The sequence below is a fragment of the Apiospora kogelbergensis genome (assembly GCF_038363985.1).
Source record: "Apiospora kogelbergensis strain CBS 113332 chromosome Unknown utg000011l_segment0_segment0, whole genome shotgun sequence".
NCBI classification, from domain to species: Eukaryota; Fungi; Ascomycota; class Sordariomycetes; order Amphisphaeriales; family Apiosporaceae; genus Apiospora; species Apiospora kogelbergensis.
The window spans coordinates 67,146-95,126 of record NW_027117428.1 but is presented as its reverse complement, the minus strand read 5'-3'; the positions used below and the strand labels follow the sequence as shown (position 1 = coordinate 95,126).

Sequence of the window (27,981 nt, the reverse complement as noted above, 5' to 3'; positions counted from 1 at the left end):
CTAAAGGCCATTTCTTTTATCGAAAAATTCTGAACTGCATCAACAGACATCCGTAGGCCAGTATCAGGCGACATGTAGGTCGGTGTTTCGCGACTGCTTTGACGGGAGGCACGGAGGGGTCTGATCGGAGGTCACGGTCTTTGATTTGCAAGATGTCTTGTGGTATCGAGCTGTACTAGGACCATCTGATCTGAGCAAAAATTCCGACGGTCTGCAGAGTTGGAGGACTGGGGTAGGTTATGCTAGCGCGGCTGGCACGAGTTCTGGCCCCATGGCTGGACTTCGCCAACGACTCGCATCCCACCGCTCCCAATACGTATGGGCCTGTCGTAGCTGCCGAAGTGCTTCTGTAGTTCTTTGCACTGACGTCGATGCATGATGGTCGAAATTATTGGTCTCCTAGGGCAAAGCTGCCCGGGGGGTAATGGTAATTCCACGACACGGATCAACAGCTTGGGACGAGAGGTCGAATAACTTAGTGTTAGAGCTGCGGAGCTAATCTCCCGGGGAACAACATAAAGTGGGCCACTCAGCCTTAAACTGTACCCAGGAATGATCCAACACCGTCCCTTTTACATACTATCGCTGTTCAACCATGGTGACCAAGGAAGTCTATGGATGAATGAATACCAATATGGAAAATGACGCATTATTGAAACGTTTGAAGGAGCTAGAGCGTCGCGCCGAAGAAGCAGACCAACGCGCCGAAGAAGCAGACCAACGCGCCGAAGAAGCAGAGCAGCAACGCCAGCTGGAGCGACAACGCGCCGAAGAAGCAGAGCAGCAACGCCAGCTGGAGCAACAACGCGCTAAAGAAGCAGACCAACGCGCCGAAGAAGCAGAAAAGGTTAACCGCCTAACGACCCTCTCCGAATATCTCGAAGCCTGCCACGAGTTTGTCTACGCAAAATTCCAGGTCGAGCCAGATAAAAGTCTTACATCGAAGGGTCCAACCACGAACCCCCAAAACAAATATTGCCCGACGCGCCTCATCCCTTGGTCAGACTTCATCGACCAGCAAAGGACGGTGTTCGGCGACCTTTATTCACTATGCCCGACCGAAACTAGAGCTTTCGAGAGTCTGGCGTTTTTGCACGGCCTTGGAGAAAGGATAGCACGAAAACGGATTGCCAACGAAAAAGATCTCGAATACTTTCAGCACATCAGTGTGGAGGATCCGGTACGATCGATTGTCGAGCATCTTGTATCTGTCGACGAGGTCAGGGAAGCTTTTGCTCTTGGGGATGGTATCGTGTTTGAGAACCACCCGAATGCTATTAGCGACATCTCCGAAGAGGTCGTTGACCGCCTTGCCACCTCACAACGACCACGCACCCCCGACCAACCTCGATTCGAACGCCTTCGACTCCGGCCCGATCAAATCTGCATTTACAGGCAGGAGGGCGAGACTTCGACACAGCGCACAATGCTGTACATCAACGAGTACAAGGCGCCTCACAAGATCACTCCCCAGCATCTCCGCGTAGGGCTTCGCTCGATGGATATATACAAAGAGGTCGTGAATCGGGCTACGATCCCAACCGCAGCGGACCCCGAGGCTCTGTTCCAATACCATTCGGAACGGCTCGTCGCGGCTGCCATAACGCAGACGTTCCACTACATGATTGAAGGTGGACTGGAGTACGGCCTGGTCACCACAGGAGAGGCAATTGTCTTTTTGAAAGTGGACTGGTCCGACCCTACGACCCTACAGTACCATCTCGCCGAACCGCGGGCAGAGGTGGTCGCGCACCCGCGTGATGCGCGTTATTGTACGGCGGTCAGCCAGATGCTTGCTTTCAGTCTGCTAGCGCTGGACTACTCCCAAGGTAGACGGTATCATCGCCAGGACGAGCGTGAAGCGGTCATGTCCAGTCTAAAGACCTGGTCAGAAGATGTCGAGACCATACTCAAGACGATACCAGTCGATCAGCGGAAGGCACCATCGAGCTCGCCCGCCTATGAGCCTGACCCATACAGCGATGCTGACCGATCGCCATGTATTTCGCGGAAGAGGAAACCAAGGAAACCGCCCGGGAATGTGACGAGGATTGGTGTGCCAGCGCATTCGCCGGAGTCATCCGACGATGAGAGCACGAGGCGAATGCAGGAGACGCCCACGCCGCTTGAGCCAAGACGCAGCGGACGGATTCAAGCGGCGCAGCGGGCCTTGCCCAATCACACGCGGAAAGACGGCCACGACGCCTACCGCAGTCGCCAGCAAAACGATGGATACTGTACGGAGGAATGTCTGCGCGGTTTGACGCTACAGACGAAGACGCGGCTTGATGAAAATTGCCCCAATGTTGCTGCTCATCGACACGATGGGGATGGTCTCCACCACCGCATTCGCCATGCCAGATTTGTGACACTGCTCCGCGACCAACTCAAGCGCACTCTTGACGACGGGATCGAGAGCCTCGACAAGGGAGGTGCTCGTGGGGTCCTCTTCAAGGTGACTCTTCTTGCATATGGGTACACCTTTATTGGCAAGGGCACGGTGCCGGCATTCATCGAGGATCTCGAACACGAAGCAAAGGTCTACCAAGCCCTGCAGCCATTGCAGGGTAAAGTCACGCCGATCTTTCTCGGGGCAATCGACCTACGTACGATATCACGCACTTACTACTACGACTTCCGCGTCCGAGTTCAATACATGATGTTTCTGTCTTGGGGTGGTGATAGCTTGGACTCGGTGCGCACTGCAGGCGACGATGGCGATCTAAGCCGTCAATTAACCCACGCAATCCGTGCTCTGCACACTTGTGGAGTTGCACATAAGGATCTCCGGTCGCCTAATGTGCTGATCAATCAAGAGAATGGGCAGATTAGGATATGCGATTTCGAGAGGGCCGTTTTGATGGAGCGTCCTCGGCTCCCTCTTGGGTCGGTGGTGCCAAATAAGAGAAGGCTCCCGGCGAGAAACAGCGGGGTTGGAAAGATGGGTCGTAACTTGCCTTATAAACGGCAAATGCGCGAGGATTTGAACGCAGTCACCATGATATGCTTGCGATAGGTATAAGTACGAAGATATCACAAGCGGCAGCTTTGACTGGTTATCTTGCAGCATATTTTCAGGTTCAATTCATTGGCAAACGCTCTAAACGCTAAATGCTACTCCTTCTGCTCCCGTGACTCCCTGGTCCTAGTCTCCACGAGGATTCCGGTGTGAAGAATTAGTGTGCGACGTACAGCCATTTCCTATTCAAACCGAGATGACTTGGAGAACATCGCTAGGATGGATGGTAAGAAATACATTCCCACGGATTCCTCCAGGTAGCTGTCCTCGGTATCTACAGACTCGAAGTTAATTAGTTCGCTTTCTGTACTTCAATACAAGCATAGACAGAGATGCCGCTTGTGATACCTTCCGTATCAACATGTGCCACGTCTTCACCCAAACGGCATACCGCTGAGACTCGTCCGAAGGTCCTCCAGCATGCCCACCATCTTCTTTGCCAAGGTCTCCCGCTGCAGCTTGCGCCTGTCGTCCTTGTAGTAGTCTGGCGTGCGCCTCGCCGCATTCTGCACAGACCCTCTTGGACGGCCTGCCTGTGGCAGCTTTACACCGCTTCCCGCCATTCTGGGAGGGAACTGCCGTGGTTGAGTCGACATGATCGGCGCCAAGGGTCTTCTGGCCGTCACCCGGCTATTCCAACGGACAGCTCTCTGCAGCGACGCATCCATCGCGCCGTGGTCGGCGTATCTTGTGGGTGCTGGCCAAGCACCTGCATTCGTCGCCGCGGCTGGTGCAGTGTTTGTCGTGGAGCTGGGCTCGGTGCGGGCGGGTTGCGCCACTGTTTGTCGGGGAGCTCGGGCGACTGTTTTATGATTAGCGTCACGCGGTCACTAGCCGAGAAGCTGTACTCACCTTGGGGTGTTTTGGGTGGAGGCAGCTGTCTCGGACCCATCTGCCTCGTGGGACTGTTGAGAATGACAGTCCCGCCGTCATCGTCGGAGATGACGTCGTAAACAGACAGAGGCTCCGCCGCGGCAGCGGGAACTGTTGCAATATACTCGGGGTCGGTTTCGTACTCGGCATCCGCATCGCTGTCTATGCCAGCAACGGCATTCGCGTCGTCGCTGGCGTCCGCCTGGGCCTCGAGACGGATGGCTTCGACTTGGCCGCTCGATCGTGTCGCTCGGCCGTGGCTCGGCCTCGCGTGGGACGCGGCTGATTGTCGAAACTGCGGCTGTCAGCAACAGAGCTGGATACACTCGACGGAACGGTAACCGGGACATGGGGACGGACAATCCTGTTGAGGTCCGGCACCTGCTGCCCGCGTGGGACGTGCATCGCCGTCTCCATTCGCTCGTGCGTCGGGTTCCAGTACGCAAGCGCGCTGAAGACGTCGCAGAACCGCCCGAGGTCTTTTGTCTTGTTCTGCAACGACAAGCCGCTCTTGCGAACCTTGTCTTTCTGCGCCTTGGTATGGACCATGACGGAGGCCTAGCTACTAATATGGTTCGGGTAACTTGCTGGACTCTCTTGGAGCATATTCCTGGTGTCCATGGAGCTTCAATAGCGTCCCGCGTAACGGTAGATATACTGTAGTCACGCTTGGCTTGCGGGTGTCAAATGGGGATGGCATGATGAGCTCGAGTTGGGCGAACGTCGCCAATGCAGCTGCTGATCCGGTTCCGAGCCCATGTTGGCGAGAGGGATCCCGGGCCAGCTTCTCTTCGACGCGTCTTGAGGAGAAGTTGCGCAGTTGGAGGATTGGGCAGTTGGTTCACAAATGACGCAGGCTCGCGAACCGGCTCTACGCTAAGAACGGTGGGTTCTAGACCTGGCCCGCTAGTGCGCTAGTGCGCTAGTGCGCCATTGCTGCACTTCCGACACTGCACTCCGACGGTAGGGCCAACAGGTCTGCAGGCAACTATGAAGCCAGGACCGGAAACAGCGCGCGAGGGTCTTCGAGCTCTCGACGGATGCGGCGATAGAGAATACGCCGCTGAATGATTCAAGCTCCGAGGCGACCTACCTTTGCCAGAACGGTACAAGCAGAGCGGTGGGAACGTCAGGCTCTGTCCTGCGCACCAGAACATGAGCTGCATCACAAGCTGTCCGTCCGGCGTCCATTCCTGTCTCCGAGTGCCACTTGAGGACGGTTCCAATTCTGCATTAGAATCAGGCCAACCAAACTCAGGACTGAAACCAGCCCGTGAGACTCTTCGAGCTTACGCAGCAAAAGACAGTATTGTATGTCACTGGATGATTCGCGCTCCATTCGAATCGGCGCACCACGTCGATAATGGTACAATTGAATAATACGATCGGGGGGACTAGAATGGTTGTTGGGCCTCTCAGTACCATTTCTGCATACTACTCGGTGGGAATTGGAGGGACCTGAAAGTGCCTCGTGTGAGCCAGCAAGTGCGCCACGGCCAACAACGGAACACAACAATATCGGCGCTGCTGTCCGCTGGCTTTGCTCATCTGGACCGGCGGCGCCATCAGCAGCTCTGCATCCTGAGGTCGACATCTGCCCTACCGCAGCTTAGCCAGTATAGGCTATACATTTGGGATTGGCAGATAATTATTTCACATCCATTTGTCTAGACTGGAAAATGGTTTCACCGTAAACCGGCGAATGGTAAAGCTTACACCGCCCACTTTCCTCCCGTTATTTAGACTAGCGCACAACACATACGAAGGACCCTGACTAAAATGAGGATACTGCGACCTTTTACGTAGAAACAATGATAGGATAGGAAGATTAGTAATGGTTCAAGATTGTTTAAGATTCAAACCACAATCTGACTTTTGCTTGCATTGTGAGATTCAATTATTAGCTGAATCGGAACCAAGCCATTACTGCCCTTGTGTCACACGCATACATCAGTCACAGAAGCCTCCATACTCCCCGACCCTCGTCGACATTGAGATCCACAGACTTGGGGGCATGACAACGGCCTTCGACATGCCCATGTTGACGATAGAAATCTCGGGCCAGGTTCGCTTCGGCGTGTCTTGAGGAAGAGAGGTTCTTGCGCAGTTCAGGAGGATTGGGCAGTTGGTCCTAAAATAACGCGGGGTCGCGAACCAGCTCTACGCTAACTGTGGGTGGGTTCTAGACCTGGTCCGCTGGTCACGCTAGTGCGTCAGTGCGCCGTTGCTACTCTTCCGGCTCTGCACCCCAATAGTACGCCAACAGTGCGGGCAACTATGGAAGCCAGGACCGGAAACAGCCCAGGAGAGTATTCGAATCTCGACGGAATACAGCAGAAAGAGAGCAGCCGCTGGATGACACTGGCTCCAAGGTAACCTGCCTCCCTGCGCCGGAACAGTACAAGCGGAGCGGGGGAACATCAGGCTCTGGTTCCATTTGAGATCGGCGCACTTCGGGAAGGTACAATAAGAGACTACGGTCCCGTAGACCAGAATGGTAGTTTGGCCTCCCAGTATCCTTTCTGCAACTACTCGGCGGGAATTGGAGGACCCCCAGAGTGCCTCGTGTGAGCCAGCAAGTGCGCCACGGCCAACAACGGAGCACAACAATATCGGCGCTGCTGTCCGCTGGCTTTGCTCATCTGGACCGGCGGCGCCATCAGCAGCTCTGCGTCCTGAGGTCGACATCTGCCCTACCGCCGCTTAACGACGCAGAGCTGGAGAGATAACTTTCGACCGACTACGAAAAGGCATTTCCTGATCGGGAGTCTAGCTTCGCAAGATGAACTGCACGTAAGTCACACCGTCAGTACTGCACCGGTCTCTTTTGACGACTGTACCTTGAGGTATGAACCCAATAGGACCGGAAGTCGCTTCAAGTAGCATGGCCAGAAACAGGTGCAGATAGCTGAGCTATGATACTGGTAGGTACGAGCCAGAAGAGCTGCATTGAGGCTTTCGGGTACAAGGAGCGCATGCTACTATTTGAGTACCTGGGAGAACAACCAGATGCGTTTCGGCTGACTGTCGTTAACAGGAGCGGACAAGCCCAAATCAAAGAGCCGCAAAGCATTTCGGCAGTTACTGGTGCGTATATATACATTGGGAGCGGTAGAATGCGAGTTGTCGACGAAGTCCAGACATGGATCAGGATTCGTGCCAGCTGTGCCAGCCAAAACCTACCACAAAGACAGCAAGAGTCACCACTCGTGTGAGTCGTATGAGCAGTAGGGCAGTAGCTAAGGCGCCGCAAGTGGACACCGAGGGCATCTCACGCGTCCACCTCGTAGATACTGACTCTTGAAGCCGTAGTAAAAGATTTGACGAATGTGAACGACCAGGCATGAACGTGAAAGCGCACTTCTATCGCAACCAGCACTGGAAGCATTCGGTACTCCTGGCTATGGCCCAGGTCCGTTTTCCGACGTCCGCTGGCAACGCCGGCAAGCGGTGCGAACCGGCATCGTGGCGCCGGGTGGAGCGTGGTATTGTATTTCAGCTTGGCGTCCATAACTACCCCGAGGATCTTGACATGGGTTTTGGGTTGAACACTTTGTCCTTTGATGGTGAAGGGTGTCGAATCGGTCTTGTATGACTTGCGGGCAAAGTGGATGATGGCTGTCTTGTCCACTTCGAACGTCGCACCACTTCTCCTCTCCCACGCAAGGGCCTCCTGAATAATAGCCTCTATGCCTTCGCGGTTGCTTTCCGCCGTAGGCCCTGTGACCCAGGCTGTAAAGTCATCGACAAAGACCATCGAGCCCCCCGTAGCAGTCGATTCGCCGCTGTATCAGATCTTCATTGAAGAAGAGGAACATAATCGGAGGCAGGGGGAGCCTTGGGGCAAGTCCGCCTGTGGTAGTCTACGGCTTTTGGACGTGTGTCCGTTCACCAGAATCGTCGCCGTACAACTTGAGCAGAAAGTGCGGATCCAACGGAGCAACTGATCTGGTATTCCTCGGGCTTTCATCCTTTGGAGAAGCCTGATGCCGAATACCCCGTTGTACGCCCCTTTAACATCGAAGCTTACCAGGCTGAGAACCCTGCGACCTCGCTAGGCAGCGTAGATCTGTTCTTGCAAGAGCATGAGTGCCTGTTTGCCGACCGTCGTTTCCGGGCGCCGAAGTGGTTGGTTGGAAGGAGTCCGAATGTCTCGACTAGGTACAAGATCCTCTCTGCGATGACCGACTCCATCACCTTCCCGGGCGTGGATAGGAGCGAGATCGGCCTCCAGGCTTTCGCTATAGTGTAGTCTTCTTTCTCCGGCTGTTTTAGAGGTATAATACAGCTCAAAGCCTGTCCGTAGGTGCATAATAGATGCAGATATGATTCCGAAGGAGTCCAAAGCAGTCGAAGGGTTCGTCGCGAACTTCGGTGGTCTTGCCAATCATTTTTCTACTGTTTACAGCGTATTATCTTTCACATAGTTATACGAAGTGTAGATGTGGGCGCGACTGGCATCGCTCAGTAGTGGTCTGTTTTGATATTTCCACTAAATACTACTGTTGATAGATGTCCGCGCAGCTATGGAACCCCTCAAGTCACTGTCTAAACCATTCTCCAACCACATCACTTTGGTTTCTATCGACATGTTTATCTCCCTTTCCCACGGTCGTGGAATCAAGAGTCACGTCTTTGGTGCTTGATAGCGAGTTCAACGTCAGGGTGGCAGACACGGTAGTGTCTCTTAAGGGCGTCGGCGCGGCTAAAAGTATTCTCCTCTATGCAAAGGTTGCACTGAGGCCTTTTCTTGTTATTGTGAATGCTATCCTCATGCCGAGTGAGATCGTAGGGGCGTGAAAAAGTAATCCTGCAGAGCTCCCCAGCGCGCGGATTGACCTTATGGCAGCTGTAGAGCGTAGCCTGGCTATTGCAAAAACCGTTTGTCTCCTTGCGGGATGCACCAATCCTGTTAGTGTTGTTCTGAGTGGCCACTCGGTGAGTTGACCTGCGATGTCGCCTCTGGGGTAGCGACATAACTCCATTCGCGCTACTTTTTGACAGCCTCTTCGGTACTCTCGAAACGAGAGGCAATTCACTGCTGCCAACCGAACTGGCGCATAGGAAGGTTGGGTCTGGAGGAGTATGCTGCTGCAGTATTGGTGGCATAACGGTGGGGGAATGGTGTGGCATCTGCAAGTTGAGACATCTAGAACCAGAGATGAACTCTTCGTCGATAGATTCCGGGGTGCGCTGGTCCGCTGTCCTATCCTGGTTCATTTCCATGTATTTGGATTTCTGGAAAGAAAGGGTAAACGAGTCGGGCTGTCCAGGCTCGTTGGACTCAAACACAATATCCTTTGGAGTCGTTATGCCCAATAACTTCCGCTGCGGCTGCTGCTGCTGTGTCTGGGTGGAACCAAAAAGCTTGATAACGCTGTGATACCCCCGAAGCATGATGCTGCTTCATCTCCATACGGCTGAGCCAGTGGTTGTGTGGCTGTTTCCATGAGCTTCTCAGGGATGGCGTTGGTGGTGAAACTTGACAGAAGGGCGAATTGCTCTGAACAGATGGCAGAGGAGGGCCATTATTTAAATTTCGATCTTTTTCTGCTTGTGGCATCTCGGCAAATGTCTCGCCCAGCGACAAATCAGAGAAAAGTGTCTGGGACGCTGGAACCATAGACATCATCAGCGAGGATAGGCTGTACTCTTCGTCGATGTAGGTGCCTGACTGAATGTGCCCCAGCTCAAGCGCATTGGCTGGATAGAAAGGGACATATGGGCTGAAAGGACCGAAGTGAACGAGGCCCGTCTCTGTGCCCGAGAAAGGCATGGTGTTGAATGCTGGCATTGGATTCATGCCGTTTCTTGGTTTCTCGTCCATTTGGCACCGATTTCTATGGTCGCTGGTAAGATTCGTAATCGTGTTTGTGGGCAGCAGATGTGAGAGAAAAAGGGAAACTGTTCAAGTCCGTGGAACGTTGTCACCTTTATAGCGTGCGCTCTCCTATTTATACGTATTATTGTGGCTATGTACCATGCACGCTTCAGCCATCTGAAAGAGGAGACGAGTGTCCTGAATATGCCTTAGCTCGTAGAATGTGACAGCGCTGGTGATACGGCACTCGTACAGGGTCGACCCTCAACGCCGTCTTACGAAGCCATGACGTGCTGGCGGTGCCTAATAGGTGGAGTCCCCCCTCTACAGCTACTATCGCAGCTAAACTCGGCGTAAGTTATCATGCTCAACAACACGGATAAAGCCGAGACCATCCCTTCACTGACGCTGAGTCTTGCATCGTGTGATTGTCGGCTCGAGAAGCCAAGGCGATTGTACTCAATGCTGGAAGCAACAGACGAGACGTGATGTGACTCCTAATAAGATGTAACCGAATATCCCAGTCACATCGAAACCTTACACGTAGTGTAGGTTCGGACCTCTCAAGACGACTCTGCTATAGGGTAGGTTTGTAGCATACCTAGTCAGGTATGGCGTAGTGCACATCCGGTACCGAGTCAAGTTTTCGAAAACGCAGAGGATGACTGACACGAAAGCACCAGTCTTTCGTGAAGCCGGCCTGGTCTGATTGAACTGGGCAGTATCGCCACTGCCGACTGCGGCAACGCAGATACGATTTCCCACCTATCATGTGCTTCCAGACACCATAGCCAACCTATAGAGCGTGCCTCACCTTAGGGCGGTCAGGATTTTCTTAAGTCTGGTCCAATACAAGTACGATAGCTCGAAGCTCTCGTCAATCATTCTACTTCCTTCCTACATTTCACTTCCTCAAGTACTGGCTAGCTGCAAAAAGCTCTTGGACCGCAATGGCTCTTCTCTACGACCTACGCTTCGTTCCTGCCGGGCTGAGTGTACTGGTCACGCTGCTCCATGCGTTCGGTGTACTTTATAACCATCGACGAGTAGCACAGCCGCTGAAGGCTTGCCAGCTGCTCCGTGTAAAGTTCCGCCTTGAGCTTTTATTACTTTCAGTCGGCCAGATCGTTCTGTCTTTCGCGGTCGTGGTTGTGTTCGCTACGCTCACAGTCTTTATCGAAATCAACATTTGGACGGTATATCTGCTTGGTTCCATCGTAGCAGTAAGCATGATAAGTCAGGTACATTGGCCGACGGGTAGAGCTTACCATCGATGCTGACGTCTCTAGTGCTTCCGGATGAGCAGGATGTGGCCATCAGTGCATGGATCATTACATTTGATCCGGCTCGCTGTGGGTTTGCCGATAATCCTGGGTTCCTTTTTGGCGGGCGTCATTATCGCTGGTGTCCATGCCTACCACGGAAGCATCGTCATGCTCGTATCTGCAGCCACATTTCGGTTATGGGTAGCGTGGGAATGGATGGTGTGTTCTCAGAAAAAGCACCGGACGAAGGGCTGCGTCTTCATGGAGGCGTTTCTTCTTTCGGTAATGGCCATAGCCGGTGCTATGGGTATAACGTGTGCCAAAGACTGGCGTCTTCTTCCTGTACTTAGGCTTTACATGCTACTGGTGAGTGGTGGCCTATCCCATATAGAAATGAATACTGACAAATTAGATTATCTCCGTTGGCTATGGAATAGATGACCTGCTGGTCGCGGTTTTGTCGATCCGGTATCAGGATGACGACGATGAATGATCTGACAATTTGGAACTCAGTTGATAACTGGTGTCCGGTAACGGGCTGAGATACTCTATTTGGAGAGCAATCATGCCGCTTTGGCAGTTCATCAAGATACCCTGCTCCCATGACCAGTTATCGAGTGGTAGTTTCCAAGCCTCTACTGCTGCCTTCTAAAATATATAACGCTACTTAAGCAACAGCCGTCATTTGATATGGCCTGAGGAGCACGGCCGCAGATGTGCACTTGGTCTCCCGGCTAGAATCAAGCTCATCCATCTTCCAATCGTTGGTAACTTTATCTGCACAGTCCAATGTCAAGTTGATAGAACCGTAAGCATGGAAGCGTACACTGTGCCAACGTAAGAATGGAGCTTCATTGATATTCAAAGGTCACTTACGGCCACTGGGGGTCCTCATCGCTGCAAACCCACGTTTGGTTGATATTGAGCGCACGACTAAGACTGTTGAAGTCGAAGGTCGTCTGCGTGGTAGTACCCAAAGGCCCATCGGCACACATATAGGGAATGGTACCATAGAAGCCGCCGAACGGCTGGCTATCCGATGCACTACATTGCGATGTGTGCGACAACGCGGGATTCGACAGGTCGAAGCTGACATTCCCCCGTGCATCCAACACCTGGTGGTCGAAGTTCCTGATCTCCCAAGCAAAGTTGCCGAGGGTCGCAACCTGGCAGCCTGTGGCATTCGTCCAGGTGCGCATTGGCGAAGCAGCTACCGATACTGTAGTCAAGACGGCGATGGCGTGCTGCATGGTGGTCAAGTGACCGGGTCATGCAAAGTTTGGGCGAATGTCCGCAGCTGAAGCACATCTTGAGAATCATGTCGCGGAGGTTAAGGCTACCACACCCTAAATACCCAGCCAGCCAGCCGCTTTTACGCGAATCAATATTAGAAGATCATACATTTGATCGGCTAGATGTGCCGGTACCTTGGCGTCCTTAGAACACCTTATGGACCAAAGCTGGTTGCAGCTCGAAGTGCTTCCGCCTCAGAGTACTCCATCCCCCTACCCCAGACACAAAACCGCTCAATCGAATCGGTTTTGATGCTGCAAAGTAGCCCAGTAGTGGTCCAGGAAAGCAGCATACTGGTCTAGATCCTGCTCCGACTCCCAGGTTGGGCATTCGTACCCAGTCCACCTTACAGAGTAGTATAGGACCCCACTTCTGGTGTCATAGTGCCCTATCACCGCATCCATATTATGATCTGATTGGCCCTCCCTGATTGCGGGCCGCTGCTGGCTCTCCAGCCATACGGCCACAGAACCATCTCGTTCGCATACCCAGAGCAAGTCCACGTTCGGCCCGTCCTCCAGCAAACGCTCCTTGTTCTCGGCTAACACGCCATGGAATACAGCATTAGGCGTTTGCAGAGTGTAGAGAACCCGCGCTACGACTAGATTCAATGACCAACGTGTTCGGATCCCCAAGCCTTTCAAGGCTGATGTAAGATCTTGCGTTGCCATGTTTTATGCTTTCTTTCGTCATATGTAATCTATCCTGGCGAAAAGCTGCGATGTGCGACCATAGTTCTGTACGGTATGTACTAGAGGGAAGCTTGTGTAGAAGCGTGTCTGGAGGGCGCTTTTATGTGGATTCCGCTCCCCTATTCCGGTTATGGCGTAACAGCACCAGCTGGGTAGCGAAATTATTGACAACGTAGGCCTGAATCGGCTTTTCACGTGTACACTATATCCGATTCGGGTCGCAGTAGGCACATCTAGCACTAAAAGTCGATCTAGGTAAAAGTTGGCTCCTGTCTCCAAATTGCCAAAAAGCGCCATAGTATAGTTGCAGTTTTCCAACTCATATAGATGGGCATCTCGTCAGATCTGCGTCCTTAGGGCTTAGGTGAGTGAGGAAAGTCGCAGTGTAAGAATCATGGCAACTGGGTTGGATCCCTCATGTCAGTCAGGTACCAAACGAGCCATGACTACGACCGCGCTTGCACGACTAAGCCTAAACGCTATAACCGAAGAAACGACGTCCATTTTAGCACGTACTACCCACGACCTCCTCTCCCACGTAACATCACCGGATGCAGTTGGCATTCATCAAGCCTCCAGGTGTTGCCGAAGATGGACGGGAGGCGTCTCTGATAGTTCAGTGGATAGTGAGACATTATTGCTTCAACGTTTCATTTCCGATCTGGTGAAGACCTCCAACACCAATCCGCTTACATTGCTGGCTACCTTGGAGTATTTACACCGCTTGGAAGGAAAGCTCAGGTTGGCGACACGGAAATTCAAATGTACAACGTACCGTATCTTCCTAGCTGCGCTGATAGTAGCGAATAAGTATCTATACGATTGGTCGCCGAAGAACAAGAAGTGGGCCAGATACAGTCGTTGGTCTTGTGGAACGGTCCGCTTCCGGTTCACTCTACCGGATGTCAACTTGATGGAGGCCGAGATGTTGTCCTTGCTCGAATGGCGGCTAGTCGTCACTGAAGATGACTTCTTCCGCGTTCAGATGACATCCTTGAGCCCAGGTGAGAACAAACTACCAGATTCGGTACATCAGTGTTCACAGCTGGGCTGATAGCCATAGCTAGTGGCATAGCTGAAAAACGAGAAAGAATGATGGACCCAGTAGAACTGCGAGTACGCCGATACTCGGCTTGGGAACAGAAGGAATCAAGACCAATACGAGACTGAGGTGAGCGTGCCTCAAGAGCATAATCTAGCGTCCTCTTGGACTGTATTCAATAGAATGACTCTCTTATGGTTGACTAGCCTGGCTTGCACCCAGTCATGACATTTCTCCTGTGTGTCTGTATAATTTGATACCCGAAGATCTATACGAAGCGGCCTCCCTCAGGTAGCATACGCCCAGGTCCCTGCGCCCATGCATGTGGACTAAGGGAACATTACCTTCCATGGCTGACTTCTGTCCTGGAGAGCCGAATGAAGCCGCTATTGGGGCCACAAACAGAGACACGTAGCGTGATCTGGCACAATCATATTGAGGTGGTGTGTTTTATTCGGCGCAAACGCCTGCTTGATTGATAGACAGCTCTTGAAGATCGATTCGACGAGCAAGTACGGGTACACGACGGGAGATAAAGTTTAGCCGTAGGGCCCCAATGGGAGCGGAGAGGCTTGAGAAACAAAATAGGAGGCGATCCGGCTCAAGAAACCGAACGGCTACGGTAGCAACACTTATTCAAAGGTGCCCCTTAGTGGTATCCTCGTTCTGAGCTGGCTCTGGCGGCAGGCGTTCAAAACAGGCGCTTTTCAACTGTCTCCAACCTGACAGAACGAAGCTTCACCGTATATAGGATGCATTGCAGCTCTCATCGAAATCACTATTTTACTGCTACAATTCGAGACTGTAGAGATTGATTCCATTTCGTTCACATTTTGGGTCGGTTACCAACATTTGTTGAAGACTTGGCTGTCACGTCCGCGTATATCCAACTACGAACAGGCATAGGAAACATGGCAGCTTACTTGCAAGTGCGCCACGGCCAACAACGGAACACAACAATATCGACGCTACTGTTCGCTGGCTTTGCTCCTTTGGACCGGCGGCGCCATCAGCAGCTCTGCATCCTGAGGCCTACATCTGCCCCACCGCAGCTTAGCCAGTCTAGACTCTATAGTCAGAAAGAATGCCGCTTCGCAAGTTGAGCTGCGTCTAAATCGCGTCCATACTGTACTACACTGGTCTCGTGTTGACGACTGTACATTAAGGTACGAGGCCACCAGGGCAGGAAGTCGCTTTAAGGGGCATGGTCAGAAACAGATGCAAAGCCCTGATGTACGATAAATGACGCTCAAATGGCCGCAGCGTAGGAGGGACGGCCATTTTCGGATCTACTTTGGTTGAATGTGATGACTATAAAACCTCAAGCTATATCATCAGCATTAGCATTACGAGCTATAAGAAGATTCAACACCAACAGTACAACAGCAACATATGCTATGGCTGATAACGCAATGGACTATTTCTCCGCTCTTCTGGAGCCTGGAGATTTGTTTACATTAAAGCAAGCCTTTCAAGGACAGGGAAATGCTATGCTGATTGGCTACGATCTTCCCCGGCTCGATTGTACAGCTCTAAGCACCCCAGCAGACGAATCGTCCCCGATACACCTTATCTTGACTTGGTACGGAGAGGGGCACAGCCTCTTCCTGAATCCCAACCTGGAATATAAGAAGGTCATGTCATTTCGCAACGTTCGCGTAGTGCTATGGATAGCTCCGCCATCCGACCTCTTTATCTTCAATGTTGACAAGTACTCCAATTACGTCAGGAACGACCGCTCGACAAACTTGGTTTACTTATTTGACGAGGCGCCCGGGCTTCGCGATATCAAAGTGACGCATGTGGAGGATTGTTGGCTGGGTCGGTTTAACCTCCTTTTCAAAGTGGACAACTTACGTATGCCTAAATTTGAATGCACTTGGTGGACGCTCTCATCCCCTTAACCGCACAGGAATGGTGCATAGTAGAGGATTGGGTGATGGAAGTTTAGCAGCTAGATATTGCGTTGTACGTTAGAAAATCTTCGTATTTACTATTTACTCGCTGCGGCGCATCCAACCCGATACTTGACTTGTCCAATTACAGCCGACATCAATCCGTAAGAAGCTGGCATTCCACTAATCGCGAATTTTGATGAGAATTTGGGAAAGATCCGGCCGACGCAGCTATTTATTGGTCTCTGACCTCACCGCGTACCAAGCATTCGTTATGCCGGCCTGGTCTGATTAGATTCGCCATAGTCGCCACTGCCCACTACAGCAAGGCAGATACGATTTCCTACCTATCAGTGTATCCATATACCACCTTGCTTCCCAAGCAATATGGTCAATCCATAATGCGTGCCCAAGCCTAGCTAGCAGTCGGCGTTTTCCTTATGTCTGTCCAATATAAATACAGCATCTCGAAGCTCTCGTCAATCTTTCCCGACCACGTTTCCCCCGCGTTCAATGACAACAAAGCAAAAAGCATGGCCAACATGGAGCTAGGAACACAGGGCAGCCAACCAATTTTCGACCAATATCACGAAACCTATGGAGTAAGCGTTGCCCTGCCCTGCTTTCTCGAGTGAAGTTAACTAACTTTATAATCGGTGGAGGCAGTTTTGATAGGATTTCCAGCGAAAGATATCGGAAAGCAGTACAAGTCGCAAACCTCTCACACCAGTATTGAGCCTGATAACGGAAGTTTCAGCCAAGACGACACAGGAGCTGTTAACTTCAACCTGGAACCATTCCAGTTGCATGATGGGGTTCGTACCTCCTCGGACGATGTGGACGAATCTATCGAGACAGAATCTGTTTTTGAAAACCCGCGAGACGATCCTATGCTCCCTACGTTGCAAACACAACCAAACTGTAGGTCTGGAAGGTTGCGAGTCTCGCCAGAGCCAGCTACCAAACCTCGCCACTCACGGAGCTCATACTCTCTAGAAGTTGATCATGATCCCCAGGCAAGCCTCGTAAGGTACGAGGGCCAGGACTCGGATTTAGACTTAGATTGGGCAAACACCTTCCGGTACCGTCGCCTAGCAAAGCGCAGACAGGAGCGAGCCGCTGCATCGTTGCGACGCATCACATTTCCTCGGCCCACTGCCAAAAGTCAAAAGTATACTAAAGCACTGCTGGCAGATCGTGCAAAGGCCAAAATACAAAATTGTACGAGTAAGCGTCAAAAGCAAACCTATGGCAAAATCAGTGCCAACGACAACGGGAAAGGGGCATTTGGGATTGTTCAGGGCAGCCTGAACAAGAGCGAAGATTGGAACACTCCTGGCCCATCAGCTGGCGAAGATCGGACGCCGGAAACCGATGCGCAAAACCCTTGCAGCTATACAGACTCACAGACGGCAACTCCGGACTCACTACTTAGCACTGAGGGTAGTAACAAAAGCAAAGAGCGAATCTCTGGGACAGCTTCTCCTGGCACTCCACAGGCACCCAGACGACAGAGCCCGTCCGACCAGTCGGTCAGAGCCGCATCAAGGCATAGGACGCACCAATGGACAGAAGATCAAGACCCAATCACCATGGTGGAGAGCTACCTGCCCCCTGTGGGTGACGGCACGGGAAATGGTACTGACACGAGGACACCGCGGAGCTCTATACCCAAACTGGCCAACAAGCGAACACGCAGTTTGCGGTCGGCTCAACCTGTCAAAGGTCCTCTCGGAGGCGTTTCTGCGTCTTCAGGTCTCTTCAAGGGCATGGTCTTTGCTCTATCCTTCAACTCCGAGGACGAAGCGGCAAAGCAGCTCACCAAGTCCCTCATCCAACGAGCGAGTGGAAAGATACTCGTAACTGGGTTTGACGAACTGTTTGAGCCTGCGTGTCTTGGTCTGCCACTGGAGCTATCTCCATCCACTGAAACAAGGAGCCTAGCAATAAAGTCCGATTTCCAAGCTACTAGCTTTACGGCACTGATTGCCGACAGCCACTCTCGCAAGGCCAAGTATATGCAGGCCCTTGCATTAGGGTTCCCTTGCCTGTCTGCTAAGTGGATCTCCAGATGCATTTCTAGAGGAAAGGTGGTGGACTGGTCTTCATATGTGCTTTGTGCTGGCTCCAGCAGAGTACTTGGTGGCGCAATACGCTCTCGCAACATACCTATCTACGAAGCCAGTAACAAAACGCTTCCGGAAACCTTGGAAGAGAGGCCAGCGTTTCTGCGGAACATGTTTATCCTTGTTGTTCGTGAGGAGGGCAGTGAGCGGAACCATATGCCATATTTAATTCTCCTGCGGATGTTAGGTGCAACTGTAGTCGGCGCAAGGAGTCTTGAACAGGTCAGGGCAAAAATAGAAAGCAGCACTCATGCGTTCGACTTCATCTACATCACAGGCCAAGATGCAAGTGCAGAACAAAGCAGACCGATCACAAACAACAACTACCGATTACATGGAATCAGGGTACTCACAGGCGAGACGCTCGTGCAGAGTATCATACTGGGAAGGATTGTGGAAGAGGATGAGATGGAAGGGTAGTTGAAGCAATGTTACGCATATCACCCCATATTGATTCAATATTTTCCATTTTGTAACCTCCTCCAGTGCCTAACTCACTACTTCTCTCTATACAGGTATGGGGCTGGCTCCTTATTCGAATCATTTGACTGGGGTTCCACCCTTTAAACAGCCTTTGAGCAGTGACAAAGCTCGCCAATGTAGGCAACAATAGATCTCAACATCCTAGTTTTAGGTGCCCCTTTAGCTTGCACAAGAAATCCCGGGGCGTCGTGTGATCCCAAAACTCGTAACTTTCTTCACTGTGGACATGCTATTCCGTTTCTGGCTTGCTCCAACGAATAATTGTACCATTCTCACACCAAACAAATTCTTGATCTTTTTCGGTTACTTGCGCATGAGTGAACTTTGCTCGGCCCTTCCGGAAGGGGCTGTCGGGATCAATGTGAGATGGATCCCTCGTCGCCTCATATGAGATTGGTGGATGTAATTTAAAGCCAGGCCAATTCCCCATGCGAACTTCTTACATCCATCTATTTCATGTTCCTGGACGGCGCAATTCTTCTCCCAGTACTTGCTCCAAAATCTAGAAAGTAAGGGGGCGTGGCTGTTTGTACCATTTCTGCACTCTCCCAAGTTGTGTCTGTCGGTCGGTACCCTACCCATTGAACCTCGTACATTGTTTTCTCGAAGTCATAGCCAAGTACATCAAATACGTGATACTTCAGAGAGCAAATGCCACTCTTTCTCAAGCATTTATCTCGGCCGCCTCTTTCATCCTCTCTGTCTGACGCCCCTGTATCATCCATCAATTCCAAGCACCTATACAAAGGACGAAGAAAGATACGCATGACTTGCCGGTAGTGAAGACACAACCTTGCGGTTAGCTTCGGTACTAATCTTGGCAGCAGTCATTTGGTGGAATTAACAGCCTTTTCGACTTCTCTAGCTGGGAACCCGATTTTACTTGCAGTAGCCCAGTATGTGCCACACAATCTGACTTATTGTGATTTAGAGTTCCCCAGCCACCCCTACCATAGATGTTTCTCCTATGCTTCCTTGTGCCCGACTGGACACCGAAACGAAGGCATGGGATGAAGTGATATTCGGGCAGCCACCATCTCTTCCAGAATAAAGTTCACCAGGAGACACCGTTTCCCTTAAGAAACGTTGGGATAGAGTAGCTGAAGGCGCTTCCTCTTTCGACATTGAAGCCTGGGTGCAACGTTCCACGGTGGTACGACGGCAAGAGCAGCCGCAGACCTCGAACGGTGGCAGGGTTAAGAGGCCTCAGAACGCGTTCATGCTGTGGCGCAATGCTTATCGTAACTCGATCAAAGCCTTGTATTTCGATAGGGAGTCTAAGCCGAATTACTCCAAGGTCTGCGGTGAGCTTTGGCTGCTCGAGCCAGCATAAACCCGTTATTAACAGAAAGGAAGTAAAAGAATGGATAAGAAATTCGGGCCGCCGTGTGTCCAGATAGTCCTCATGGCACCGCTATTTACCATCCTGGGAGGATTCAAATACCTCTGCATCAAGACTTTCGACGATGATCAGTGTTTCTATAGTAAGAGGGGTAAAAAGGTAAGCGATGATGCAGTGATGGAGAAACGAAACGACGAAAGTGTGGACGTTCGGTTTGAACACCCCGCTCTCTACAGCAAGTTGATGTTCCAATGGTAAGCACCATGGTGCAGGGCATACTCGACAAGCTAGCACGGGACGTGCTACGGAGTATGGGGAGAGACCGTACGACCTGCCGTAGATTTGTTGGTAGATTATTGAAAATGAAGGTTTACTGCCTGTATTGAAGGTTGACCTATTGTGACTGACCGTTATTGTCGCGTCCCACCTGCCAAAAGAGTACAAATATTAGATAGAGGTGAAAGAAGCGGGTTAAGGAGGTGGCTGGTATCATCAGCCACAGGAAAAAGCGGCTGTGCTACGTGGGGGCGGGCTTCTAGGTTCAATTGCAGGCAGCTCGAAACTAATTGAGCTAGGAAAGGGCAATTCTTCGGAAACGCGCCGACGACATGCACAGCGTACGCCAGACGACCGACAACATGAGCCGGAATCCGACACACATGGCAGCGAGCACAACAGGTGCGGGGACAAGCTCCCGACTTGGTCATGGCAGCATGACGACCGATGGCTACCAAAATACAAGTCCAAGGCAACCGTCACTCCTGCGTATCAAGAGAGACGACAGCATAGCGACCACGGTTGTTATTTACTCTTTCGAATGACCAACGAACCACGAAGCACGCCGGCACATAGTGACTCCTTGAAGCCAACGAGGCTACCCAGTCCCCACGAGACCAGCGTGATAGACATTGCCACGACCGACCTGCATGCATCGCATGATAGACGCATCCCGCCGACGATTTCCCACCCGACTGCCGAGCACCACTACGTGGTTCATAGAGCGCTAAGGGTCGTTATGCCTGCGAATGGCCCCATTCACTCCGATGCTCCATTCTCTAGCCTTATACCTGATCGAAAAACGTGTCGCCCAAGGGATTGGCGTCAGCCACGGGGACGAATTGCTCAAACAGGGCTTTCACCTGCGACAACCATCCCGTGAGCCTTTGGGTTTTCTGCAGGAATCTGCAGTAATGTGCGTTTGCCTAAAGATGTCTACTTTTGCCAGTCCCCATTGTGGTAGCAAACAGTTCAGTAACTACTCCCATTAAAGTTATATAATTTAGATTCCCCACGAATCATCTCCCCAGCCTCACAGTCTAGCAGTTCGACGGAACCAATCGGCACGCTAAGAATCTTGGTAATAAGCTTCGTTTAGATTGCCTTTAAGAAAGCGCACAATGTTCAACACCGGTCTTGAACCCCTCGTTCACGTTCCCGAGAGGATTGCCTTAGCACCTCGGCCACGCCCCAACCTATCCCCTAATCTTCAGAGCAATCTGCTCCCAGTATGCGCTACTGGCGGGAAATTTGCGTGAACTTCGTAAGACGCCATTCAAGGATCTACGCATCTTCCATGACGTGATAATGCCCTCTAGCGCTTTTATCTGTGGCAGCGAGGGATTCTGTAAGAGCCATAGGTCTTCCTGTCCCCTTGAGAGTTACGTTTGCCCGTGGTTGAGGGACCTCGTCGAATCGCTTTGTGGGAGTTTTCGTAGAGTATATCCCATAAGCGATCAACAATCTCATCATCACTTCCTCGTCGAAACCTTGTCGAATAAGCTCCTTATGTGTCACTGAACCGTTAACTCTCGATCGGTCGGTACTTCCTTTCCTCTTTTGACAGCACCTTGGTACCGCCAATATCTTCTTCCCAATATAGTCCGCCGGATCTACCGGGAAAGGAAGATATGTGTTCGCGTACTCTCCCTGATCCACGTCTATCTCGCAGATATTGATTTGCAGGACCTCGGGGAAGTAGTCGTCGGTCGGAACAAGATGATCAAATGTAACGCCGTAATAGTCGATTTCACTAGTAGGCCGATTGATTGTTAGCAAGTTCCACGACGAGAGAGATTGTGAAATGGTCAAATTTGCTCGTACTTCTTCTGGTCCACCCAGCCAAGGTACTCATCTCGCACAATTAAGTCATTCCCGACGTCCATGCGGACGTGTTGTCCATATATAGCGCGATATGTCAGTGTTGCGAGCTCCAAGGCAGCCGGCTGGGGAAATTTCGTGCCACAGGCGTTAACATGCCATGGTACCTCCGGAAGAAGTTTTTGGACAGATACTAATGGGCCTTCGATCTGAATCCTCACTGGCTTATTGCATGGCGGTGGGTGGTAGGGATGAGGAGGGTTCTGAATGCAATGCGGAATGTACAGCGGAAGAGCCATGATAAGAGGGTGAACTAAGGTCGCCAGCAACGGGTTCGGAGGAGGTCATTAAGAGGAAGCAATAGTAGATGTAAGGCTGAATGGCCAGCGTTTCCAAATGGCGAGGATCACATGCAATATGCAAAGCCCTGATTCTGGAATTCGACCCCGCACCTTAAACTTTGTTATTTTGAAACATTACTATCTCTCTCTTTGTTTCTCTTGCATCGAACAAACAGCATTATCAAACCACAACAATCGTACTTCGCCGCCGCTTTGTTGAAGCGAACTTTCACCAGCTAGTTTCACTGTTGAATCTCCTAGTCATATATTCCAGCATACCCCATCTTGTATAGAGACTCGTGAGTCTAAATTGTTGTACGGGAATAGTATGTTATCTAACTAGAATCAAAGAAATGTGCACCATCTACACGGACTACTACAACTGCGGCCATAGGGTGGAGCAGACTAGGACTGAATCTTGTGCGAATCCAGACACCTGTGTTAAGAGCTACGTGGATGGGAGAACGCTCAACCGTCACTGCGGAGATATGAGATGTAACACCCCGCCATCATCGGACTAGGGAAGCTTTCTGGGCAGGGGCACGAGGAGTTTGTAGCGGCACATTCCTAATCTTGGACCGGTAGAGTTGCGGATAATAGCGATTCCTCATGTCTATTCCGGCTCGCATGCCCATTAGAGTGAGAAATTCCCAACTGTCATGATGTACCTAACCCATACGTATCGCACGAATCTTTGGGCGCACGCCCACATCACACTCTCTCACAACTGAGCAAAATCAGGTGCGAAAACAACAACAACATAATGGTATAATGAGCTCGAGTTGGGAACCTCGCCAGGGCAGCTGCTGATCTGGTTCCAGACCATGTTGGCGTTGGTAGTTTCTCCTCTTCGGCGTGTCTTGACGAGGATAAGTTCTTGCGCTGGCGCACTAGCGCGACTAGGTGTCCCCTAAAAACCAGCGTGGAGCTGGTTCGCGACCCCGCGCCATTAGGGTCAACTGCCCCGCTGTAGGCCAACAGGTGCGGACAACTAAAAGCTATTATAGCTCAAATGGTCACTCCAGGAATATGGGTCCAGCAAGTTGGCAGAGCCGTCTTGAATAGCTAGACCTCCGCCATGGCCCATACCAAGACAAGGTTCGCAAGAGCGACTTGTCGCTGCACAACAAAACACGGGACGTCAGGCGGTACTGTGACATCTTCAGCGCGCTTGCGTGGAACCCGACGCACGAGCGGATGGAAACGGCGATGCACGTACCGCGAGGGCAGCGGGCGCCGGACCTCAACAGGATTGTCTGTCCCCATGTTCCAGTTACTTCCCCATCGAGTTCCTCCTACTCCGTTTCTGACAGCCGTAGTTTCGTCAATCAATCGCCTGCTATACGAGATCGAGCGTCCAAGCCGAGCGATCGATTTCTAGGCCTCGCCGGGCAGCGGCGGCGACGCGAATGCCGTTGTCGACGCGGATAACGACGCGGATAGCGAGTACGAAACCGACCCCGAGTATACTGCAACAGCCCCCTCTGGCACAGTAGACACTGCACCTCTGTCTTCGACATCATCCCCGACGAGGATGGCGTGACTGTCATTCCTAATAATCCCACGGATCTGGACCAAGAGCGGCTCGAGGGGAAAGGTTTGGATGATTTATTGGGGCCGAATCTAAAACGATGCGAACGAGCCACTACCAGTAATGTTGGAGGACTGATATTGCCAGTACCTCACCTCTCCATTTCGAGGGAGAACCGAGCGCCAGCGTCGATATGAGTGGCTCTGTCGTGCTGAGTGCGAAATCGACCCCGAGTATACTGCAATAGCGCCTACTGGCACGGCAGGCGCCGAACCTGTGGCTGTAAATGACATCCCGGGCGATGACGGCGGCACTTTCATTCTCAACAGTTCTACAAGGCAGAAGAGTCAGAGGCAGCAGCTATTTGCAGGTACATATCCTATCTTCTTTGACCGCGACGGAAGAGGAGCTCGTAACAGCAACAAATGCCACGATCAATTTCTTATCCGACATAACGACGTAATTTAGTAGGCACGAAGAAGGCGATCCTTCGTATCGCGCTGGCAACGCACCGCACAACGTACACTAGAGCGAAAGCCTGGAGGCCGATCTCGCTGCTATCAACACTCGGGAAGGTGATGGAGTCAGTCATTGCGGAGAGAGTCTCGTACCTAGTCGAGACGTTTGGGCTCCTCCCAACCAACCACTTGGGGACACGGAAACGACGGTCGGCAGAGCAAGCACTCATGCTCCTGCAAGAGCGCAGAGCAATCGCGAAGGGATAGAAGTCATCATCAACGACGCCCTCGCATGGGAAAGAAGGAGCGGTGCGACGTTCGAAGCGGACAAGACAGCTATCATTCACTTTGCGCGCCAACCGTACAAAGCCGACCTGACACCCGCCACCATTAAGGACGGGATGTACAGCCCAAGGATCACGTCAAGATCCTTGGGGTCACCATGGACACGAAGCTCAAGTACGAGGAACACTCTGGTTCCATTCGGAATCGGCGCACTTCGAAAAGGGTACAATGGGACACTCGGGCGGACCGGAATGGTAGCTTGGCCTCTTGTTGACGACTGTACCTTGAGGTACAGGGCAAGAAGTCGCTTTAAGTAGCATGGTCAGAAACAGATTCAAAGGACTGATGTACAATACTGGTAGGTACGAACCAGAAGAGCTGCATCGAAGACGACGGCAAGAGTCACCACTCGTGAGTAGTGAGCAGTAGGGCAGTAGCTATGGCGCCGCAGGCGGACAGCGAGAACGCCTCACGTCCATAATGTATGTACATACCGTACTTTCAAGGAAGCCATAGTATCCCGATGAGTATGAACATTCAAATCCCTGCAACGCCTACAGAGTAACTCGATACCTGAGCGGGTGACCAAGCATTTGCGACAAACCGGCCACGCACCATACATTCGTTGAGGTCGACGCAGAATCAGATGGCGATCAATCTGATGGGGGGAAGGGCACAACATATCGCTTATCAAATGGTTTCTATACGGCTCGATACCCCGCAATATATATTCGAGGACCGTGGAAACCTCCGGGCAGGCTCCTTCGCGCCTCCATTTGAAGCAGTCGCGAGCCACCGAATTGAACGCCGGCTGAACACCAACCTACCGATGACTGTTGATACAGTCCAATGTTCTTCGATAGAAGAAGCAGCCTCTTGTGTTCCGAGTGACTCAGGATCGAACACAACTGGTCAGATGCAACACTACGACTGGTATGAACCAACAGTGGTCTCTAGTCGCCAGCAGCATACTAGCGGTAACATAACAACGCAACGATCACACGGGCACCAAGTCGTCGTACCTGGCGGCACTACACGCTGCGGCACCTGGAATAATGTTCGACAATGCGAAGCAAGCGATGCTCAACTAGAGGTCGGGGTGGCCGAGCTAACCAAGCAAGCTAGAAGCCAGGTTCGCATTAACACTCAAATATAAGAAAGTTCAATTCACTTCAACACAGCCAGCGGTGGACTAGCATCATATCTATATAATCCCGCCATTGTCTTCAGGTTCGCGCAAGCCCTGGTAAGCCTCTACTCCTAAATCACTACCGAGCGATTGTCCGACGCCCCCAAAAGAAGTCGAAGCACCTCTACCCAAACCGACCGCCGCCTCGGTTTTTGAACAGCCTTAACGAAATCCCGTTCATTTGTGACGCCCCATGCGCACTGGGTCGGAGAAATACAGTTCATCCCATCACAGAGAGATTGCCGCCAGCCGTCTCTCTAATCCGCGTCAGCATATCTCCAGAAGCTGTGAAGCAAGATGATATCGAAGTGCTCGTGAAGCGCAGTCCATTCAAGTAAGGGTTCATAGTAAACAAAACATCTATAAACCTATTTAACTCTGTAGAGTAAGACAGTCTTGCAAATCCCCCGGCTTGAGCCCAAAGAAATCAAGTTCCCGCGTTTCTGCTGCAGCGTACATGTTCTGTCGATCTTTCCGATCGACTACCCTCCACAATGGAAGCTCAAAATAGGGAGGGTAGAACCCCGAAAACTCCCAATCAATAATTCCTACGATCTTGAATGTGTCCGGGTTGACAAAGATATTTTGAGGGCCGAGATCGTTATGGCAAAGGACGAAGCAATCGCTATCCGAGGTTATTTGCGGCCACGGGCGGCGATCTCGTTCGTACACTCGCTGTGGTGGAAATACTGGAAGGTTGGTGTCAACACTCCCAATAAAATTCCGACGTCGCGATCGAAGTTGCGGTAGGATCACATCTTCAATTTCCTTATTGACGACCTGGATTGCAGTCGGCCTGGATTGTTCCGCAAGATCGTCGAGTAACACTCCGTTCCTGATTCGTGCCGTTTCAAGATGGGCAATCCCGTCTTCGTCATCGTAGAATCGACATGTGGGAACAGGTATATTCGTTTGGGAGGCGACAAATTGAATGGAGGCTGCCTCGTTTATCAGTCGTTCACGAGCCCAGAATGGTTGCATGACTTCGCCGCTTAGATTTCTGCTAAATTCCTCTTTGCGAAGCTCCCTTTTGATGACTCGACCTTCTTCAATGATAATACAACGTTCCCAAGTCTTTATGGTTGTGGGATACTGTCGAGGTAAACTATCGCGGGCATCGGTCGCCATGATTTTTGAGTGTTGTAACAGGTGAAAGACGCTGAACCACTGGCTTGTGTGGTTACCTTTAAAGTACCACAAACATAGTGTCATGCAACAATTTCTGACCGAGGCACAGATTAACCATCACTCATCACACATCTAGAGTTAAGGCACCTCAAAATAGTGCAAAGATCAGATATTGGATCCAAAGCACAGTCAAATGTATATGGTTTTACAAAATGGGGTTTGGAAAATAGAAAACACGTAAACTGTCATGTTGAATGACATACAACCATGGCCTCCAGTAAGACTTCGTAATCCATCAACGACGCGTTCTATTCACATTGGCACAAACCACCTGTGCACTTCCACGTTCTTCACTAGTTAGCGTTGGCGAACGGCATTAGAAGAGTGTTCACAAACCCGTTCATTATCAATAACATTATTTTGGGTCATGTTTGCTAGCGTTTGGTCCACAAGTTGGATTGGCGCACATCTCGTGTGGGTTAGCGCCACAAGTGTTGCATTTGCCCTTATGGGTATCTGAAGTGACGGAGCGGCAATGGTAACATTCATAAGTAGCCATTATAGGTACAGAGACGCGCTTGGGAAGAGCTGCTGCTGTTGGGTCTTGGAACGAACTTGAAGATGTAATTGAAATGATAAGTTCGAAAGCTCACAGTTCACGACAAGATTCATATTTTATAGACAGGTTCGAAGTCTGGCAACTACAATGACTATGGTTTTGATAGTTAGCGGGTCAATGCCACGAAATGTATAATACATCAACATGCATATCTTTGGCTGTACTCCGTACCAGATTTCCTTATGACAAAATGGCGCTCAGTCCAATAGATGTGTGTACATGAATGTGGGGTCCTACCAGTCATAGGCTCACAGCTCCGCACGCCAATGCGACACAAGGATCCATTTATATACCCGAAGAACCCAAAGAACCTAAAAAGCCCAGCGAACCTAAAGAACCTATTGAGTCCGTACAGCTCGCTCATAGAACCCTAAGAACCCAAAAAGCCCCAAAAAACCCAAAGAACCTAAGCAACCCAAGTGCATACCAAAACGAAATAGCACATTCCTTCTTAGAAGAATTATGAAATAGCGTGTGACGTC

At 51.3% G+C, this 27,981-nt stretch overlaps 4 protein-coding genes across 4 annotated transcripts; 2 read left to right on the top strand and 2 right to left on the bottom strand.

The window, feature by feature from the left end:
- Positions 1 to 634: 634 nt before the first annotated feature.
- On the top strand, positions 635 to 2,289 carry PG998_014332 (uncharacterized protein; the record flags this gene model as incomplete). The annotated part of the gene is made up of 2 exons (XM_066881148.1): positions 635 to 2,237; positions 2,279 to 2,289. The coding sequence occupies 2 exons, from the start codon at positions 635 to 637 to the stop codon at positions 2,287 to 2,289; spliced, it is 1,614 nt and encodes a 537-aa protein (XP_066723679.1).
- A 13,128-nt stretch (positions 2,290 to 15,417) lies between these two features.
- Positions 15,418 to 18,446, top strand: PG998_014331 (uncharacterized protein; the record flags this gene model as incomplete). Its single annotated transcript, XM_066881147.1, has 3 exons — positions 15,418 to 15,862; positions 16,453 to 16,502; positions 16,563 to 18,446. 3 exons carry the CDS (start codon positions 15,418 to 15,420, stop codon positions 18,444 to 18,446), a joined length of 2,379 nt encoding a protein of 792 aa, XP_066723678.1.
- Positions 18,447 to 21,652: 3,206 nt separating this feature from the next.
- PG998_014330 (uncharacterized protein) lies at positions 21,653 to 22,013 on the bottom strand (the record flags this gene model as incomplete). Its single annotated transcript, XM_066881146.1, has 3 exons — positions 21,653 to 21,740; positions 21,773 to 21,880; positions 21,952 to 22,013. The coding sequence occupies 3 exons, from the start codon at positions 22,011 to 22,013 to the stop codon at positions 21,653 to 21,655; spliced, it is 258 nt and encodes an 85-aa protein (XP_066723677.1).
- Positions 22,014 to 26,124: 4,111 nt separating this feature from the next.
- Positions 26,125 to 26,880, bottom strand: PG998_014329 (uncharacterized protein; the record flags this gene model as incomplete). Its single annotated transcript, XM_066881145.1, has 1 exon — positions 26,125 to 26,880. The coding sequence occupies one exon, from the start codon at positions 26,878 to 26,880 to the stop codon at positions 26,125 to 26,127; it is 756 nt and encodes a 251-aa protein (XP_066723676.1).
- Between the last annotated feature and the right edge of the window lie 1,101 nt (positions 26,881 to 27,981).